Here is a 16,262-nt window from a genome sequence, read left to right as displayed (position 1 = left end):
CGGTTGAGCAGCGTGATCCAAATACGAAAAAATGTTGGCCACCACTTTTCCGCAACGTGCATCGCCCCTGAGGGTAAACGGTAACAGTAAGTGTTCAAGCTGCTCCAGTTTGCATGTCAGGGTCATGATCCAGATAATGAAACGAGCCAGCTCGAGACGATGCGGCCAGCTGCGGCATCCTGAAATTTTCTTTGTTATGTCGGCTTATGCGCCATCTGTTTATATAGACCGGGATCAGCAATCGACCTCGGGGCCATGTAAAAGTTTGTTATTCAGGTTGTCGCAAGATCGGTCGTCTGCAGTGCCTGCTTGCAAATGCATTTCTACGGGCGTTTGAATACAACAAATGAATGGCGAATTTTAAGTTAGATGTAATTATCTTTGGGTAATGATACCAAGCCACACCGCTTAAACAGCACGCTTTTTGCGCGCACGGATGCTCTGACAATTGGTTAAAGAATGGACTTAGATATTTGCTGCCGGGGCAGGATTTCAGCATTGCGCAAGACGAAACAACGTACGATGTTTGTTCTGTTCTCCTATACCACTGACCCGCCAGCGTGGGACGTTCCAGCCATCATTCGATAAATTTTGTAGATTATTCTTTAGTCAGAGTCGATATTAGCAAAGCAGGTAACTGCCTACTCCTCAGGCGGCTGCCTACTAATTTCGACGCCTTCTCGATTAGGTTGCGTTTCAGCACCTCTTAAAACCTGCATAGGATGCAAGTAGTAATAAGGGAGCAATTACTCTTTGACATGCACCCAAGCGCAGGCTTGGGTGCAAGCTACCAACAAATATATTATCTACGCTTATTACAAATCTACCTTAGGGGATTACTCTAAATATTCGACCAGAAGGCAAGTAGTTTTAGCCAAGCTCAAATGTATATGAATAGTGATAGAGCTTATAATTGAACGCTAACCGAATATTTTACTCATTCGTGATAATTATTGGATGTACTTCTACGAAGGGAGTTATATAGCTCGAAAAAGTGAAGTGCTAGCACAATAATAGAGTCGTATACTCATGGCTATTGGTGTCAAAATAAGCAAACATTGCTGTATTTGGATGTGCGCTAATATATAGCTAGCACATAAGCTCTACCACCGTTATGTTATGCATATAAAAATACCTTGTCACCGATGACGACAGAGAATATTACATATCCCTGTTGGTGAGATGAGAGGTGCGAGAGCTACAGATCAGCCTCTTTCGAGACTGGCTGTGAAATTAGTTTTGATGAAACAGTCTGTGCCTTTATAAGTTGCCCTATCATGGATGAACCTTGGATAAGTTTTGTAATGAGAATGGACTGCGTCATGGCGCTGAGCACACACACGCAGAGCGATCCCGATAGCGTAATCAGCGCCGTCAGAGTCGACTCTGTTTCAGAGAGCGGCAACGGCACGCTATCCCTGGTGCCTACCATGGGTGGCCTGCGTGGGAATGGAACCAGAAGAAATTAGAGGTATGGCGTGAGAGCAGGCAGTGGTACAAAATTTCATATCTTCAAACCCATACATTTGGCGATTACAGGACTCCACGTCAAAAATGGTTGAAATATGCAGGCTTCCCTATAACATCACTGATCCATAAAATGTTCTGGATGGCGCTGGCATTAAGCAGCTTCCAGGAAAAAGTTTTTGTTAAGTGGAGAGCGCCGACTGCCTGCAGTGCTGTGTCAGGGGGCGGGTTGGCAGCCTAGTTTATACAGTATAGTACGGGGAGAGTAGGTGTATTCCCCGCGCGCGTACTTGTGTCGCAGTTTCCGTGAAGCGGCTTTTGCTTGTTGAGTTTGGCATGAATAGTGGCAAACCACGCGTTATTAAGCCACATTCAGATTGTGCTCAATGTGTCTCTCAAACTGGTGGTCTTGGTTAGTTCTAATCACCATATTATTAAAACGTCTTACTGGGCGAGTTGGTGCATATTCTACATTATAAAGTTAGAGCGCAAAAAAACAACAACCACACATAGGCAGAATAACGACACACAACACAGAGCGCTTGTGTTGTGTGTTTTTATTATGTCTGTGTGTGGTGGTTTTTGGGCTCTAGTTTTCATAGTGGTTCACCGCGCTAACACCTAGAACGACAATAAACACAACACCACGGAGCGCGAACTAACAACTGGTTTTAGTGGAAGAAACGGAAGTCATTTTATACACAAAAAACGTGATCGTCATCAGACAAACATAAAACACGAGTAAACCTGAGGAAAACAATCATCGTAGACATCAAAGGCATACAGCTAGACACACTCATCGCGATAGCTTAAGCAGATCAACGTCTTTCGCAGACAACGACAGCAATACATAGCTGACGTTGTATCAAAATGCGAAATTACAGCGGTTTTTTCAAACTGAGGCTGGCATTTGCAGTGCTGATAATGCGTATCCAGCTTTCCTGTATTCGCGATGGATTTGCAATTGTAGGCATGCTCACTTAGCCTTTTGTTTATGCAACGGCCCGTTTGGCCGACATACTTCGTTCCGGATGAGAGGAGAATGAAATAAACCACGCCGGTATCGCTTTTGACGTATTTCATCTCATGGTTGGTGGTGCAACACAGTTTGGGTGTCTTATCAAGTCTTTTTATTTTCGCGCGCAACCCCGATAGCGTTTTGGGTGCCGTGAACACTACAGGAGCATCGTGCCTGGCCGCAATCTTTTTGAGATCGTGCGATAGTCCGTGCACGTGCGGGATGACAGTCGGACGCGTGATCATCTTGGAACCCTCAGGATAATTTTTTTCTTATATTTTTTTGCCGTCAATGTTTTTAGAATTTTTTTAGAAATCGAGACCAGGCGGATATTCGGTTACCCGCCGACTTTCAACCTTGCAACATGTTGGCTAAGTCCTTGCTCTACCTTATGTACATATGAATTCCTGATGCTCTGAATTATACTTGCGTTGGCGATGGACCGTTTAATTAAATGTGAGTGTCCGGAATCATATCTTAAAATCACCTTCTCTCCTTTTGTCTTGTACAGCCAACAATGCGGAGAAGTTATGGGATAGTTTCCTTTCTACACGCTACCACACTCCTTTTCGGGGGGCGAATTTCCTACAGCTTGGTTGGCAGGTGTCACGTTGCAGTAATCGAGGTGAGGGCCTGTAAGATGGCCAGAAGGTTTGCAGATTGTAGGTCATGTAAATAATCTGTGCATTTCCAGCTTTATTTTTTTTCGCTCAGGTTTCCTAATTGACTGCATCTGTCTAGATTTTTATAAAGCATTTGACGAGGTTAACCACAGTCGTCTACTACATAAGCTCCGATGCCTTAACATTGATACAACTGTATATGAGTGTATCGATTCCTTTCTAACCGCATTCAATTCGTTGCTGCTAACGACACTGAAAATCCTCTTGAATCCTCAAATCTGGGGTGCCTCAAGGATCAGTTCTAGGCCCTCTCTTGTTCTTAATCTACATAAACGACTTACCCGATGAAATTGCTTCCCATTTATGTTCGTTTGCAGATAATTGCGTGATACACCGCAAAATGACCAAAGGCCCTAACACAACAGAAACTAGTCGGCTTCAAGCTGATCTGAATTATGTGATTAACTGGTGCTGTACATGGCAAATAGAACTTAACATTAAAAAAATGTTAATCAATGCTTATTTCCCGCTTTAACACTCCTTGTTCAACATACGTACGAAACAATTTTACTTTATAATCCGTAAACTCATACCGCTACATTGGTTTTCACATTACTAACACAATGTCCCGAAAACCACACATAGAAGTCATCACATCCAAAGCCAATAAAACTCTAGGTTACCTGAAGCGTAATGTTTTCCTAGAACCATCTTCGCTAAAAAGGAAACTTTACAAAACATTTGTTTGACCACAGTTAGAATAACCTTCATCAATATGGGACCCACATCACACTACATTAACTGAAGCATTAGAAGCTAACAAAATCAATGAGTCGGTTTCATACTCGCCAACAGCATTGCCAGTGACACAGAAATGAAAGCAGCTCTAAACACTCAACCGTAATCCGTAGGAAGATAGCGCGCATTTTTCGCTTTCCCAAAATTTATTTTCACAACGCGACACTCCGATCATCTTAGATTCATCCATCTTCATTTCTTTCTGCTTGCCATGATCACCAGCACAAAGTTCGCATTTCATCTTGCAAAATGGTTACTTTCGCCAAATACTTCATCTGAACGGAATAATTTGCCTGCATCACTAGTTAATATTAAAGAGCCCGCCCTTTTTAAAAATTCGTTAAATAACTCGGTAAACTGCTCCTGAATGACGTCATTGCTGTTCACATTCCTGTTGTACTGGGCCCCATTTACCTGCCCTTTTTATCAATTTGTTTTTATCATTGCTCGTTCAGGTTTTGCGTTTTCTTTCGATCTATTAGTTCATACAAAGTTTCATACTTTTAGTTTGGTACGTTTGCCATGATTCTTTCAAATGGTACTTTTGCTGTTGTTCTACGCCTTTTTGATTTGCTATTTCTTTAATAATTTTGTTCGCCCCTCTCCTCTATAATGTGTTTTTACCCTGAAGGTACTGTAAATAAATAAGTATTAAGGCGATGGCCATTAATGGCTCATGCTCACGGATCGTGTCCGTCTGTCTGTCCGTCCGTCCTTAACGCTTCCGTTACGTGGGAGGGGGTACCTGGCAGCTCACATGGCCGAGCAGTAACTTGACGTATGGCTTCCTGACATTACGTTCGGCAGGAGCTGCCAACTCGGGCTCTCCATTCATATGGGAGAGTGATTTGAGAATCAGCCTGCCAAGACCCTTGCATTTACTTTATCCCTAGGTCACGCAGGCACGTTCATACAGCTCGGTTAAAGCGGGGCTTTATTTGTTGGTTGGCAGCTTACGCTATCGCTTCATCGCGAACTTGGGAGTGAAACCAGAGCGAAGAGGTGGAGGATTTCGGACCACAGCGCGATAGAGGCTTTCGCCTCATGGCAGCTCAGTGATCCAAAGTCCCCCCTAGAAGTTTTTACTCTTGGTGTCTCTGGAGTTTTCATCTATCGTCACAGCTACTGAAGCATAGCGGCTTAACAGGGTGGCAGGTCGACCAGGACTGCAGCGGAAAGGAACAACAATTTAATCTATCGTTACAGCACTACAGCGCAGCTACATCCGTGGATGGCAGGTCAAGCAGGAACGCAGCAGAAAGGAAGAACAATCTATCGTCACAGCACCAGTGCATAGCTACATGAAAGGGTGGTAGGTAGGCCGAGCAGAAAAGCAGTAGAAAGGAACAACATATCGTAATCGCATCAAATCATAGCTACATCAGAGGGTGGTCGGTCAAGTAGGACACCAGCAGAAAAAAACAACTATCTATCATCACAACACTAGAGAATAGCTACATCAGAGGGTAGTAGGTCAAGCAGGACAAGAACCAAAAGCAACAAAAATCTAATCTATCATCACAGCACCAGAGTAGAGTTACATCAGAGGGTTGCAGGTCAAACAGGACAGCAGCCGAAGGCAACAAAAATCTAATCTATCATCACAGTACCAGAGTATAGTTGCATCTGAGGGTGGGAGGTCAAGCAAGACAGCAGCAGAAAGGAACAACAATCCATCATCACAGCACCAGACCGTGGCTACACCACGAAATGTTAGGTCAAGTAGGGCAGCAGTAGAAAGCAATGGCAGTCTATCGTCACAGCAGCAGAGCGTAGCTACACCGCGCGCTAGGGGGTCAAGTAGGAGAGCAGCAGAAAACAAGTACATTTTTCTAATGTTGATTTTTCACATGACTTGCCAGTAGGTACAGCTGCTGAAGTAGCGGGGGTGTGGAAAGCCTCTAGAACATGGACGTATGGTTGGAGTTGTAAAATGACCATTTGTGTTTATTGAATGTCAGCAATAAAGTAGCGGATGGTCGCTGTAAATGCAGCAGGCAGCATCTAGTGTTGCTGTACAAGCCCCGCACTTTGAACCTCCTGGAATAAAATGAAAAACCACATAGTGGTTAACTCATCAAGGCCAAGTCTTTTTAACAGCTGCTACAATAAACCATAGAATAAAGAAAGCCAGGTGTCCAAAAGTTGTAGCAACCCAACAGCACTCATAGCTCATATGTTGCTTTAAAGTGTTAAATCCAGCAATCAAGCGGCCGGGATGCTGTTTCCGTAGATCTGTGCTATAAAACAGTTCTTATGATAAAGATGGGTACATTTCTCTGTGTGACCTAACTATAAACGCAAGATATCCAAATCTATATTATATTATATTGTGCCTAGATTATGCACAATTCTTCATAGTGGCTTACTGCGACAAATACGCGCTTCTGAGCGCAAGCATCCCGCAAAATACCAGCCTTAGCTACTAAAATATTTCCAGAAAATGCTGTGATTACCATGTCCAACTAATAGTGATAGTATTATAATTCTTCACTTATCGCCGGTGTCGGAAAAAGTAGAGCAGTAGCTTTAGTAACGCACCTTTGCACAGATGCAGTATTTCTGGAAAATCCGAACCAGATGAAATTACAGACATCTGCAGAGAAGGGCCATGCACAAACGTGAACGCTTTCTTCCCCACTGCTGGCTGACCGATAAACTGTAGCCGCGCATGCTGACGTCTTGATGCACTTGGTGTAAAATTTTTGACTGTGGTCCATAAACGATGCTTGGGCGTTGATGGACAGCACAAATGCCGTAGCACTCCATAGATCTCACATCGAAAAACAGTGTCGGGATGCGATAGCAACGCTCACAAAATCGGTATATGGAGAGATGAGCCCAGACACCTCCAGCACGTGTCGGAGACATGATGTATAATGACAGTACGCGATATGTAAAAGCCAGTAATGTCTCTAGTGCACCGAAAAACAGCATGAATGGAGGGGACGACGGGTGCCGCTGCACCTGGCCACACCAGTCACCACAAAGGGGAAGTTATACGTGTGGCGATACATGAAACTTGAAAACGCACTAGATCGAAGGCTAACGCTTCGGTGGCCGGGCCGGTGGATTAGTGCCAGACTTTGCGAGTATAAGAAATGTGGAAAGAAAGGCACGAATGCGTAGAATTTTGCATTTTGATTGCAATTAACTCTCCTTCTAAAGATCTCTTTCAAATAATTCTTGCTGGAAGATAACCCTATAGTGGCATTCCTAATCCACGGCGCATAGCGAAGCTGTACTGCTAGCTCTTTAAAGCTCTCTTAAAAGATTAGCGGTTGCCTAATCCTCGTCTATCACCTTTTCTTGCAGGCTAATATTGTAACAGTTGCCCTTACTTTCAATTCCGCTACCCGCTACCTGCAGAGGACTCATAAAGAGAACCTCTACGTAAGGCACCAACTAGTTAGTACATGTTAACAGCGACAGAACTCAAAATTTGCCCACCGGGGTGGCGCATAGGTTACGACCCTCGGCTACTGTTCCCAAGGATGAGGGGTCGAATCCCGCTCTCGGCGGCCGCTTCTCGGTGGAGGTGAAAACAAGGCGGCCTTGGGCTGTGTGATGTCAGTGCACATTAAAGAACCCCAGGTGGTCTAAATTTCTGGAGTCCTCCACTACGCCGTCTCTCATAGCCTGAGTTGCTCTGAGACGTTAAACCTCCCAAACCGAACCAACTCAAAGTTTAAACATATATTCGCTTTCTTTTCGGCTGTGCCCTGTTGGAGTGCTTAGAGCTACACTGAAAATCGATTGCTGCTTCCCTCGTAGGCCAAGTGTACAAAAAGAGAAGTTTTCGGATCTATCTTTGTGGAGATGATCTGTAGGAAACCATATTGATTGCTTCATCTAGGGGCAATATTATTTCTTTTTGAAGCTTTCGCCACTGCAACATTTCACAATTTAGACTGAGTGATGCGAACATGTGATGTGAACATGCTGCGTTGTGCTAATGTAAATATCAACACCAATTTTATGTTCCAGAAGGATCATTAACTTCTTTTTCGCTGCTAACTACATGCTCAACATGTAACGTATTGTTTTTTTTTCTTTCAGGTCTCGTCGTGATGCTTTTGCAGCGCTTCCTGACTGTGTTTCAGATTTCACTGCTCGGAAGCGTTTTTCTATGGGTTGGTGTCATAGCATCATCCTTTGTTACTCACATAGAACCCATGGCACTGTGCTTGGGAGCCTTGCACGGTAAGAATAAACATTCACAGGTTACTTTATTCCTCTTTCATAGAAGATTATGTCACGAGGAGCAGTGTGACGTATTGACGGCCCTTGTGGCCACTTATGGGTGCAAGATATATCCAAGAAAACCATCGAGTACGAGATGAAACTAGGCTGTATATACTGCCCTGTTGTGATGACAATGCCATAAGCAACAACAGACAGGCGCGTAGCACTGAAAGCGACTTTTTAGTGGGCTGACTTGAGCCTGTGAAGATATAGGCAATTCGGCTGCTGTGACAGAAGTAGGCGCACTTGTTGGTCATGGAACTACAAAAACAAGCTGCATTCGGAAGCGCTCAGTTTTAAGTCGGCGTAGGAACTTTTAGATAAGCTGGCCAAATGAAACAGAACAGTCTGGAACAATGTGGAAGCGGTCGCGCTTGGCTATAATTATTCCAGATAATTCACGGCGCATCTTGAGTTACAAAGGGATAGAGCCGCGACTCGGCGGCACTGAGCGTGAAAAGCACAAGGTCGTTCTGCACGTACAGACAGAGTAGAACTGCATGCCAACTGTTCTTGGCAGCAAGAAATAGATTACGACGGTTCGCGGCACTACTCCCCGTTAAAAAAAAAAAACAGCGCCTTGATACTCCCAAAATAAACAAAGTAAACATAAGTATTAAAGGTGCAGACATCAAGTACCATTTAGCACTCGAAATGGGGCTTAAGGCGTACAAAATGCACAATTCTGGGCACGTGTGGCGCCACTGGGATACTGTCTCACCATCCGGAATGACTTCGTTGCCCAGTTGTCTGACGCGGCAAATGGCTTTATATGGGCCGAAGTACCCGTGTAACAAGTTTTCACTTAGTCCGTGACGCCAATCAACACCCGAACAGGACTTGATCCCCAATTTGTAGTCCGCGTCGCATCATCGTATAGAACGCCTCCTCGTAAACGCTGCGCCTCTGTTATTATTGAGAAATTCTGGTGCGCCATGAAGTAACAAGATTTGCTCGATAAAGTGTTTTGCGTTTTCTAGTGCAGCACTATTTGGTAGATGTTTCGTTTCAGTGTTGTAGATAAGGTAGTCGGTGGGCACGTTGACCCACTTGTTGGTCGTTGATGAAACTGGGGAGGGACCGAGCAGAATCATTCCAGTTTGCTGAAAGGGATCGTTCGAGTGTGGCATGACGCTCAGCATTCCAGCTGGTCTGGCTGGCAGCGTCCAACTTCGCCGACACTTATGGCGCGATTTGACGTAATGTGCAACGTCTGCGTTTAACCGTGGCCGGTGATAGTTTTATTGGATATGGCGCAACACGCGTGTAAACCCGAGATGCTTTGCTGTCCACACATCATGGAACGCCAGCAGAATTTTTTTCACTGAGGATTTTGCGAACGAGAATATATGTTTGTGATACGGATGGGTGCAAAGTTATTATTCACAGTGGTGTTGAGGGCGTAGGCGTGGGCTTTAGGCTGTGGAAGGCTACGCCATGTTTGGCGAGGCGTATGGCGTTGTATAGATCAAACACTTTATTTAGGCATGGCGGCCTGCTACACGAGGGAATGTCTTTGCGCTGCAGCAGCGCGTGCATCTCTCCCTCGCACTCGCACACGCAGTCTAGGTTTGGCCACTAAATTTGCTTCGTAGGGGTCCCCTGACGGGTAGGTGGCGGAAGGAGTGAGTCCTTCACCCACATTCGACCCTTTTGCCCATCTCTTCGCTAGACCAAGTCCCTTCAGTCTCGGAAAGAAGTGGACAATAGCGTTCACTGGGAGCTGGAGTAATCTTTCAATTACTAATGTGGCCGACGTTGACGGCGTGATGTCGATGAAGATACTTCAGGAGCAAGGGTTTCCAGATCAGCAGACACTACTGGAGGAGACAAGCAATTGTCACCATCAACAGGAAAATTACAACCGTCAAGCGTTGAGGAGTCTTCGGGAGTCTTCTGATTGGTAGTCTAGTAAATCATTTTTAAATTTTGGAGCCATCTTACCGGCACTATATATCTACCACGGCCTTTGTTTCACATGTGCTTCCTCAGCATTTCCTGTTATGATAGTTACGTTCTATAGCAACATCAGAACGTGGTCTTGAAGCATCTTGTCTGTGGCAGGATGGTGACCTTGATATCGGAGTTTAAGAAAGTAGCCGTATTGTAGTACAAATGGGGAGAAGTGGCTGCTTGCGTTGTTGCTTGAGTTGATGGCATGCAGTTTCTTTGAGTTTGCTGGTCCAAGAAGTTAAGTCATTTGGATGCAGCTTCCGAAGAGGGGAAATTAAAGTTTGATTTCTTCTTTCGACAAGAGCACTGCTTGCTGCAATGTGTGCAACCGAGTAGTCAATCTCTGCACCAGACACACGGCGCGGTTGTTGTTTTGGCAGATATGGCACGCGGTGACGCAGCGAGGTAATAGGCAGCGAGATTTGGTTACCAGTATCGTTCATTCAATTTGGATGAAGGAATAAGGGTGTTATACTTATGGTCTCCACCATCACGAACCACTTCCAGTACAGCCTCATACACCTTTGATAGCATTACAGCGGTTTGAGCACCTGTAGTCATATTCACGTGGTTCAGGATGTCATCAGTTATGACAATTCCGTGTTCTAATGATTTTGTAGGTGACAGGGGGCGAGGAAGATCCTGGTATTCCTAATGTTCTGTTTGACTAGCTGCTAGCGACTGGTTGGTGGTGAACTGCAGCCATAGGATATCAGCAACCACATTTTGGTGTGAAATGATGGTAATCATCAACATTAGTCGACTATACCCACTGCAGAGCAAAGGCCTCTCCCATATCTCTTCAATTATCCCTGTCCTGTGCTAGCTGCATCCATTGACCCCTGTGAAATTCTTGACCTCACTCGCGCACGTAACTTCTTGCCGCCCCTGCTGCGCTTTCATTCCCTTGGAATCTAATTTGTTAGCCTAAATGAGCAACGGCTGTCTTCTCTTTGCACTACAATCCCTGCTCATGTCGTCTTCCTAATTTCCACTAAAATTTCATTCGCCTATTTATTTCCCTTTCGTGATCAGGATCTGCGGTTACCTGTCCTAAGTAGACTGTTCACCTACAATTTCCAGTGCTTGGCTACCCATCGCAAAACTGCTGTTCATTCCCGAGTATACTCAACATTAACTTGGTTGTCTACAATTGAGTTTCAGGCATAATTTCCTGCTTTTTTGTATAGATCATCAGTCATTCTTTGCAGTTCATCCCCTGAGTTACTTATCAATGCAATGCCGCGAATCGCAGGTTATTGAGGTAATATTCATGCACTCTTATCCCAACTGCTCCCATTCCAAGTCACTGAATACTTCCTCTAAGCAAGCTATGAATAGCACTGGAGAGATCGTCTCTCCTTGCCTAACCCCTTTGTTTACTGTAATTTTGTTTCTTTATGCAGAATTATGGTCGGTGTGCAGCCACTATAAATATATTGCCCGCAGAGAAGTAAGCAACTTGGCTGCTGCAATATAAGAAATCGTGCTCGTTGGTTGCCGAATTGAGAAAGCCCGCTGCAGTCGGCCGCACTCATTTTAAAATCGTCATAAAAACATCTAGACGAACAAGCTAAAAGAAAAGTTTAATTGGCTTGTTTATCTAGACAACAATATGAAACAATGTGAAAGCTTACTGGAACGTTGAGTTAGACGAGTTGGTAAACGTTCTCATTGTAAAACAGCGATCAAGAGTGGATACCAGAACTAAGGCAGACAGGTTGTTTATTTTAATTTCACCTTCATATCCACGTGTCATGCCTCCTTCTCCATGTACCCAGGCCTCATGAAGAAAGCTGTAGTTGTAAGCTAGCGCTCGTCTAGTGTCATTGTTCTTCCGGTCCTTGGTCTTTAGTGCGCTTCATGTCCAATAACCTATTACCGTTTCCACTCTTACATGCATGGCTAGGTGTCCAACCACTACAAAGCTCAAGTGTGATTACTTACAACACGACGTGCGTTTGTGGCTCCAATTATGATGTGAATCTAGCTTGAGCATTTGTTAGAACGGAAAGGCAACACTGCCGTAGCATATTTTCCCGAATTAAGCAGCATGACAAATGCAGGCGACCTTTTTCCGTGAAATGTGTTGGCTGAGACGTGTGCATTCATTGCCTATAGAGCGATCGACGGGAACATCCAGAACAGGAGGTGTCGGCGCTAAATATGCCGCATTATAATAGGATTCGGCTTGCCACCTGTACGCGACATGAAAAGGGTATCCTGCAGCGTCTTACTATAGTGTGTGCTAAGCAACGATTTTGAAGGTGGTACTACGCTCAAGGCGACGACTGCGTGCACGCCGCCTGTTAATGGCTGCGCTTTCCAGGCTGTAGATTCCAGTGCTCTGAGAAAATATGTGTTCAATTTGCTTATTAGCAGAATTAAGTTCAAAACTATCTGCGGAAGTGAACTACACAGACTTTTAATGGATTTGCTCGGTATGCAGCCTGCGCATGAAAGCGCCCAACTGTAACCAGCGACGAGAGGAAGTAGTCGGGGCAGTAAATACGGAGGGACAGGACCCAATTGCGGGCTGAGGCGTGATATGATCAACTCTAATTGTTTAGTTGAACGCAGAATTGCCTTCATCCTTAATTATTCGCCGCTTCTGCAGGTTTCGGCCATGGTGTCCTGGACAATACAATGGCTGTTACTATAGGAATCTTCTACCGGAAGAACCGTGGAGTGGCGATGGGAGTCAAGGACTCAGGACGCACGCTCTGCGTCCTGATATTTCCTTCTGTGGTGTCCAAGCTGAACGCCCACTACGGGTTCAGAGGAGCTCTGCTGATTTGTGGAGCGCTTCTCATGAACGTGACTGCTTTCATGCTGTTGCTTCGACGACCAAAGCTCAGGCGTAGAGGTGCTGATTCGGCTCACTGCGATAACAAAGTGGTGAACTCGCCTCATTCGCGGTCGATGACAGGTGGCTGCAAGTTGAATGTATCAGTGTGCAAGAAAGTCGAACTTTCTGGAGACTGCACCAGCGGAAAACGTCAGTTCTTAAATGTAGTTAGCCTGAGCATGCTTTCACACGGTGATATTGCCGAAGATTCTTTGAATAACAAGGCCTATTTTTACGAGAATAGCGGTGGTCAAACTAAAGATGACAGTGTTTGCTTCGAGGCCAACTACCATTCCTCAGCTGTGGGTACAGAATGCTCTGACGCGGACCTTAGATTTCAGAGCACTGACACCTTAAACGCGGAACGGGCATTGCGGTGCGGTGATCCATGTCAAGAAAACCCCTCTCTTTCACAGGCAAGTTCGTTTCCCGTCAGCAAATCAAATGGGGATAAAAACATCCACACGGACGCACATTCAATTTGTGAGCTTAGTCAAAGAAATCGTGCAAAGTCATGCTGCAGCAAAGTACAGACGCTCTTGGGCGACCCGAGGTTCTACATACTTGTCTTTCAGAACATGGTGATGAATTACTGGGCAATAGTAAACCGTTCAATAAGTGTCGACTATGCCCTGGACAAAGGGGTACCAATTGCCCACGCTGAGCTAATCGGCACTTACTCTGCGGCGACCGATCTTATTCTCGGACACGTAGCAATACCGTTCCTCGCTGACCGAGGTTACCTCAAGCGGAGTGTGCTCGCTGCGCTCACCTTCGCCCTCCTGTCGGCTGCTCTGATCGTCACGACGTTCGCGCGTGGTTTGACGCAGTTCATGCTGGCTTGGATAACGGCGTCCTTCCTTTTAGCGGCGACAGTGTCTTTTTCACCGGTGCTCGTTGCTGACTGCCTCGGCGCAAGCCGAGTACCCGTAACATGGGGAATGTCCGGGCTCATTACCGGTCCTCTGCTTCTCGCCACACCGTCCATAACAGGTAAGCGTACATCTACTGCGCATTTCATGGTCACAGAGCTTCAAGCTAGGCAGCCTTATATTTAAACTATATATACGATGGTTCATGGGCGTTTTGTACGAACTGTCAATTGTGAAACAAAACGTGTTTGTGTTTCCTTTCCGTTATCCTAAGACTTCGATCGTTGTTAGGTTAGCCCATTCTTTTTATAAGGAGAATGCATTTAAAATAATGGATGCGATTCCCTGGCAAATACTCATACTAACTTCTGGGTCCAGTGAAACCTTTTCATGGAATTTTATCGGCGGTGTACCCACTTTCGGGGCCTATCATATAGGTATGAGTGAAATCGTGAAATTGCAGCGACAATGCGACTTAGGAACGAAAATTAGCTACTGTAGGCCGAATAAACGTAGAAGAAAAACAAAACGAGAAATGCGCCGGAAGATGTACTTGTACCAATTTTTTTTTGTTGCAAGGTTTTTCATAAATACAAAATTTGGAGCAGTTCACACACGGTGGTGTAGAGCACTCGAAATCAATGTTCTAACAACATTGCTCGGAACAGGATAAAAGCGGATATTGCATCATGTGACAGGTGATATTAGTGTGTGTCCTTTTTTTCTGCAGCTTTGATGGTTCAAAGAAAATACCGGCCGTTTTCTGTTTCATGGCATTTATTGAGCGTGCTGTATTAAATTAAAAAAATCACAAGTTAAGGGCTGATTGATTTGTAAAAATTACTATCAACAGTTCTGCTACCAGAGCCGTTCAGAATACGGCCACACAGACCCAGTGCCGTCTATAAATTTCATAAGGAGCTGACTTGCCACGCGTTTTCTTGCTCCTTATTGCTGGAGACTGATGTTCGAACAGCGGTGTTGGATGCCAGACTTCACATTCCGAGACCACATCAAGCGTCGTCGATAAATAAGAAAGCACATACTGCACATACTGGCAGTTAGGTTTGCGGGCTATCAGGCTGGGTAGGCCACGCACATCGGCATAACCGGGTGTAGCTTTGGTCGGCGTCTTTAGATCTTTTTATGCGAAGCATATTGCTAGAGGTAAACCACAGCCCTTCGTGACGGTTACACGCCGTGCAAAGAATGTGGAATGCTACGTCACACCACGTGATACGCTGACGTCACGACAGAGGAGAGACGGGGGTCCAGCTCGCGCCATCGGCTGCGGTTGCACGCCATGCGGACCACGTGGTATGGTGACGTTACGACAGAGGAGAGACGGGGGACCAGCTCGCGCCGTCGGCTGCGGTTGCACGCCTTGCGGACCACGTGGTATGGTGACGTCACACCACGTGATACGCTGACGTCACGACAGAGGAGAGACGGGGGTCCAGCTCGCGCCGTCGGCTGCGGTTGCACGCCGTGCGCGTCGGTGTTCTAAGAGCTTTTGCTTTGCGTACATATTCGCGTAGTGGCAATCGAGTATCGTTGGCCTGGGGGACGACATGTTCGTTGTGCGTGTCGGTAACACAGTTAGATTAGAGATGAACGAGTCATGCTATTACCTAGTTTTATGCGATGGGAAAACATTGTGCATTCCAAACCAAGGAAAGAAAAGTTTAGCCAAGTGTAACCATGGAAAGCCGAGTTTAGCAATCAATATGCTTCGCATCTGACCAGGCTTAACCAAGCTAAGCCTCAGCCATTTTTTTTCTAAACGGCTCTTCGAGTCGCCCCCACCATAATTGTTCGGCCGTCGCAAAACTTTGGGGCAAATGCTCATTGCAGAAGACCGCCAGACTGGGAAGTAAAACCAACCGCAGGAAAGATCTTGGAAGGAGGCGCGAGTTGTGGGAAGTGGTCGGTGTGTCGCGCTCCCCGCGGTTTGTCCGCACGCTGCGTTTTTGGTCCTTCTGGAGAAGCCGCCTGGGACGGTCGGAGAGTGTAGCATGGGGAAGGCTACGGGCCGAACAGGCGCAGGAGCCGACGCGCCCAAAGGGGACGCTTAATTGTTCCTTTCATTTTTTTTTGGTCGCCTCCTTCCGATGGCCAGCTGAGCGCAGGCACTGTGTGTAATCTTACAGTGAGCACAGCTGGTGGCTTCTGCGTTTGAGTGTGTTTATATTATTTTATTGCTCTTGGGAGAGTGGAATGCATGCTGTGCCTGTAAGTTGACTCGCAGCGTGCCATTGGCTATTTAGAACTTGAAAATAACTCATTGATTGGCCCCTGTAAAATGCGCTCCCTATTGGACACTGAAATGCTGTGGGAGTTGACTTAAGGTTGTTTTTTTGACACCAAGGAGACTTAGAAGAGAGACTTTGGACAGGGACTCTCGGTGGAGAGTAGGAAAGAGAGGTTCGGACCGGGTT

General features: G+C 45.7%; 1 protein-coding gene across 1 annotated transcript in view; it reads left to right on the top strand.

Moving 5' to 3' along the window:
* Positions 1–16,262, top strand: part of LOC146200266 (monocarboxylate transporter 12-like) — a 41,171-nt gene that overhangs the window by 22,469 nt on the left and 2,440 nt on the right. Inside the window, exons 4-6 of the mRNA XM_084592313.1 lie at positions 7,966–8,109; positions 12,722–13,002; positions 13,369–13,945. Coding sequence (XP_084448439.1) covers positions 7,966–8,109; positions 12,722–13,002; positions 13,369–13,945 — 1,002 coding nt within the window. The remainder of the gene's footprint in view (positions 1–7,965; positions 8,110–12,721; positions 13,003–13,368; positions 13,946–16,262) is intronic.

Source organism: Amblyomma maculatum, chromosome 2 (genome assembly GCF_055883805.1).
Source record: "Amblyomma maculatum isolate TAMU_Amacu chromosome 2, ASM5588380v1, whole genome shotgun sequence".
Taxonomy (NCBI): domain Eukaryota; kingdom Metazoa; phylum Arthropoda; class Arachnida; order Ixodida; family Ixodidae; genus Amblyomma; species Amblyomma maculatum.
The sequence above is the reverse complement of the archived record's forward strand: the minus strand, read 5'-3'. Positions and strand labels throughout refer to the sequence as shown.